General features: G+C 43.1%; 1 protein-coding gene across 1 annotated transcript; it reads left to right on the top strand.

The window, feature by feature from the left end:
* Window positions 1-290: 290 nt before the first annotated feature.
* LOC114134846 (THAP domain-containing protein 6-like) lies at window positions 291-3,232 on the top strand. Its single transcript, XM_028001701.1, has 6 exons — window positions 291-481; window positions 860-1,052; window positions 1,183-1,296; window positions 1,509-1,719; window positions 1,830-2,099; window positions 2,214-3,232. Exons 1-5 carry the CDS (start codon window positions 402-404, stop codon window positions 1,985-1,987), a joined length of 756 nt encoding a protein of 251 aa, XP_027857502.1. The 5' UTR covers window positions 291-401; the 3' UTR covers window positions 1,988-2,099; window positions 2,214-3,232.
* Window positions 3,233-5,095: the final 1,863 nt, after the last annotated feature.

Raw genomic sequence — 5,095 nt, forward strand, 5'->3', positions numbered from 1 at the left:
GAACATGTTTCCAACATGTCAGCTTAATACCTGGCAGCTGACCACGCTGTGGGTCCCATCGTTTCCCTCCTGCTGGACTCGGTTCGACCAAAAACTTCAACATCTGGTCCATCTGCAGCTGCTGTGGTTCTCTTCCAGTCCAACCAACCAAACCCTTTGAAAAACCTGTTCCCCTCCTCGCCTGTGGGGGCGCTGCACCAAGAACCACTCCTGGAAACAGCATGTAAACTTCTGAAGACACTGAGCGCAACTTCCAATTTTAGTGGCTGGGGGATTTTTGTTATGCTAACCATAGACATAATATAAGGGTAGACGCCGCATTGGCCGCTCCGGCGCAGGAAATACGGCGGCCATCTTAGAGCGGTATACCCTCGTACTTTGCTGAACCAAAACAACAGAAGATGCCTCAGTTCTGCTCGGCTTATTCGTGTTTAAATCTACAAACTGTTGATGTCAGGGACCGGGGGATAACTTTTCACAAGTAAGAATGACATATTATTGTTAGTATGTTGTGAATGTAATATTACTGTACTGTATTTATGCCCACCAGCGAAATGACAGCAAATGTTAGCAATCGGTCTTCAGCCGGAGATTTGATGACAGGAATATGTTTCAAACAGGCCTACTCACAATTTCAGTAGCTTTGTTTAATTATCATTATCAACAAATTTTAATCAAATTTGGAGTTTTATGTTCTTTAAAATATGAAGATCAAAAATAGTGAGTGTAACGTTTTTCTGAATGCTCAGCTTAAGCAGGCAACAAGGCTCCTTAGTTTCAACCGTTGCAAATAACATGGACCTCATTCGGACAATGTTTTTGTGTACACACTCCCAGATATCACGTTTTTGTTTTAAAGGTTTCCAAAAGATAAAGAGAGGAGGAAGAGGTGGGAAATAGCTTTGAGGAGGGATGGATTCACTGCAAGTGATTCATCTGTACTATGCAGTGAGCATTTCAAAACGGAGGATTTTGACAAAACAGGTCAGATTGTCAGACTGAGAGCTGATGTGATACCATCAATTTTCAGCTTCCCAGTTCACCTTCAAAGAGTAGGTGCATTATTAAAAGTTCATTAGCATTCATAAATGTGCATAATGTTAGCCTTAAGGGATATATGTGTGTTTATGTACAGGTAGTATATACTGTGAAGTCCATATTCATAAGGTTTTTACATTTAAGGTTGAAAACTACAGAACTACAATAACCTCCACAAAAGCCCAAAGTAGTGAGTATGTGGCCTCTCAAGATGACCCAGAAACTTGTAGTTCAGACCTGCAACCTCAGTCTAATGATGTGAGTATTTTTTCTATTGTAAATATCATATCATAATGGTCAAGATCATATTAAAATCTAAATTATTTTCTAACCCTCATGTTGAATGTTGTCACAAATAAAACAAATAAAACCAACATAGTTGAAGACACACACAGTGCTGCTGTCGTCTGAAAGAAAGTGTGCCATAGTGATGTCTAAGTGATGGGTGATGTCCATCTCTCTGTCTTTAGGATCATTGCTATGCTTTGCCAGCTTCTCTTACCGCTGTCACTGCAAAACATAAGATAGCGTTGGCAAGAGTGGAATATCTGGAGCGGGACAAGAAAAACACCATGGCCAGAGAGAAGAGGGCAAAGACCACAGCAAAGTCACTTTTGGGGGAATTGAGTGAAAAAAATCTCATTACTGAAGAACTCAAAGAACGGCTTGAATTCTACTCTGGTAATTCAAAATTAATTCCTCAAAATTTGTGTACATTTTCTTGTATGTTTATTTTTCCTCCTGAGCTACATCAGAAGAAGAGTTTATATTTTTTCCTCTTAAATTGTCAGATCTACAACTAGAGTTTATGGAGAAAAAGGGCCATGAATACTCCAACGAATATAGAGAGTTTGCCCTCACACTTCATCTCCATGGCCCAAAGGCATACAAATACCTTAGAGAGAAGCGAAGATTTCCCCTCCCACATCCGCACACATTACAAAGGTAGCCTTAATATTCCCCAAATTACATACCGCTGCTCCAAGTGCAGCGGTATGTCCTCACATACAGGTTCAGCCAAGATCACTTGGAGCTCCTGTTTAATTCCATCAGAGCGTCAGGTACTGTTGATGTCCTTTCAGTTAGAATAACTTCATAAAATATACTTCATGAATGTGTTCATATGTTATGTCGTATGATTAACACATGTATTGTATCCCTGTATTCCATTCAAGGTGGCTGGAATAACAACCCATCAGCATGCCAGTTCCAGGCCATCTTCCGCCGGCTGATGGTTCGGTGTGGGGTTACACCCAGTGAGACTGGCAATGTGGCAGCACAAGACAACACCGTGTCCCTGTCTGCTGTTGAAATGTCCTCTCCTGAATCTAATGAAGAGCATCCCTGTCCTTTTGCTAGGATTTCAGCCATTCTGGACGACCACAGCTATCTTCCGACCAAGTTTGGTGGTCTGGTAGAAAATGCCTTGGTTTACATATCTGGATTTGTTGTGAGGCAGATTCTGCGTAAACTAACCTGTGACCCATGTCGAGTCAGTTTGATTCAAGATGCCACACCGTCTTCATTTGATGAGAATTACCATCTTCTGACTTTGAAAAATAATGGCGGGTTAGTGATTCCCTCACAAGGCGTAGTGAAGGTGGTGAGAGCTGCAGAGAGGGTGATTCGTGGTGCTTCACCAAACCATCCTCCTAAGCTGTCCGCCGTCACATACATAGTCCGTGAAGACATTGGAACAGAAGATGTTTTCCAGCTTGGGGAACACACTCAGGAGACACAATTTGGCATTGACAATCACCATTCTGACTTGCTGTCATTGGTTGTGTCTGTGTTTCTGAAGATAAGGATGCACCACATTGCAAAAGTCACATGTCTTGGTTTGCAGAAAGGCAACACCAGAAAAAAGCTCTGCAAAACTGTCCTATTTCAAGGCTATTAGATTGTGTAAAAATGTAATGAATATGTAAATACTGTCACAACAGATAAGTATGCATGTGTGTATATATGAGATTATCGGAATATATACATAATGTGTGTGAATAAATTGCATCTTTGGTTGTATCTTGCAAAACATGTCATACTTTAAAACATTGTATTCCACCAAAATTATTTAAATATGCTAAACTATACGTTCCTATACATGCAATTTTAATAGCTGTATGCCTAAAATTTAATTATGTGACAATGTGATTACTGTTCAGCGTGTTATGATCTATTAAATGCGCTGATCCTTTATTGTGCCTGCCAAATATATAAGGCTGAGTGGAGTGGTATACCGCTCCAAGATGGCCGCCCTAAATCTCGTCAGCTCCAATAGGCGAGAGCGGCCCATGAGGCGTCTATCCATATATTATGTCTATGATGCTAAAGATGAGTCATTTCTCCCGCTAGCGCTAGGCTAGCCCGTTTGTTTTGGTTGTATTTACCCAGAATGCCCTGTGTTGTAGTCCACTTCCGGCTTTTGGAGCAGAGGTTTGTAGACAGACCAGAGTTCATGTTTTGGTCCACAGTTCCCAGACAAACAGACTGTAGTGGCTGAACGGCTGCAGTGAAGGTTTGTGCACCGGGCCAGAGGTTCAGTCTGGTAGAGCTGTTGGTGTGATCGGTTATAGGATGAGACTTAAAGAAATGACATCAGGACAGCATGTGATGTGCAGAACGGACACGTGGGATGAGCCTGCAGTGGATGCTATTCATAGAAAGTGTAATGAGATATTTTATATGTCAAGGTGAGTCATTCCACCTGAAGGAGACCAGAGGCTCCGTGTCAAAACCAATGAAATCAGTTCTTTTGTTTACCTTCTTCTTCTCCTCATTCTGTAAATGAACTGAAATTAAACAGTCACTTAAAGTGATTTAATGCTGAACGTCGTGTTTACTCTTCCTGACAGCAGCTGGGGAATCGGTGCCTTGCCTAAGGACACTTCAGCCCATGTCGACCCTCATGATTGGACTTATTGGTTTATTTCCTTTCCCAAGGACCGATATCCTGGGTTTTAAAGTTTCTCCTGCTTGAACACGGCTCCTTTAGAAAATGGGTCATTAATAAACTCCTGAAGACGTTTGGACCGGGCTGATGTGGGATTGAACCCTTTGGGTCAGGCGTGTGAGCATACGGCCTTTGAATAGGACCTCAGAGGAGCCTGAGTGGATCTGGTCCATGAGGTTCCCTGGGCGTTGCAGGAGGTCGTTTTTTGTTTGGGTTCCTCTGGATGAGCAGTAAGAGCGAACAGCTTGGGTCCAGTCCTGGAACTAAACCGTCTCAGAAGTTGTGTGTTATCAGTCATGCCTCTGCAACGCTGAGAACGAAATCCGACAAGAAAAACAAGGAATCGCACAATATATAATATAATATAATAAGTCGCAGCGAGCAGACGGCTCAGCGTGAGCGTTCCCGTTTCTCTGTTCTCCATCACATCGCCTCCTCCTCCCTGCACCTTCCTCCTCCTTCCTCCTCCTCCATCTCTCTGTCTCATTCAGTCCTTTTCTTCCTCGCCGTGCCTCTCCAGCGAATGCCTCTGTAATTTCTATTCTTATCTCCACGTCGGCTGGAGGACGGGAGCTTCTTTACTGATGTGCTGCTGCTCTCCTGTGGGAGGAGGAGACAGAGAAAACATTTTAAACAACTCGATGACACGCACGGCAGCATCAGGGCGGAGGAGACGCTTAAACTGGGGCTGAGAGAAAGAAGCAGATTAATTATTCTGAGGGTGTTCACTTTCATTTTAGCTAATCCTGTCATGGGTGTGTCTGTGACTCGGCTCTAAAAAATCCTTCACAGGCCTCAGAGAGAACAAAATGGCTTTTTAAACAACCTGGATTCTCATGCATCCTAACACACACACACACACACACACACACACACACACACAGCAGAGGAGCAGAGTGATCTGTCGACACACACATCTGGCAGCCTCACCCTGCAGACGCTCATTAAAAGGCTTCAGGTCTGCAGACGCAGGCCGGCCTCCCTGAAACACTCGACGTTCGTCTGAATCAGAGAAATCATCACAAAACAATTCCTGTCTGACCAGGGTTTTCATTTTAGTATTAATTTTAACTTTGGTAACTTTCTTAAGGGACCAACAGAGAGGAT

The sequence above is a fragment of the Xiphophorus couchianus genome, chromosome 19, assembly GCF_001444195.1.
Source record: "Xiphophorus couchianus chromosome 19, X_couchianus-1.0, whole genome shotgun sequence".
Lineage (NCBI taxonomy): Eukaryota > Metazoa > Chordata > Actinopteri > Cyprinodontiformes > Poeciliidae > Xiphophorus > Xiphophorus couchianus.

Bases quoted from the DNA above. Each gene is read 5' to 3' on its own strand.
- LOC114134846 (XM_028001701.1), top strand. From the start codon at position 402: ATGCCTCAGTTCTGCTCGGCTTATTCGTGTTTAAATCTACAAACTGTT. The intron at 482-859 runs GTAAGAATGACA...TTTGTTTTAAAG, and splicing joins CGGGGGATAACTTTTCACAA to GTTTCCAAAAGATAAAGAGA. The intron at 1,053-1,182 runs GTAGGTGCATTA...TTTACATTTAAG, and splicing joins TCCCAGTTCACCTTCAAAGA to GTTGAAAACTACAGAACTAC.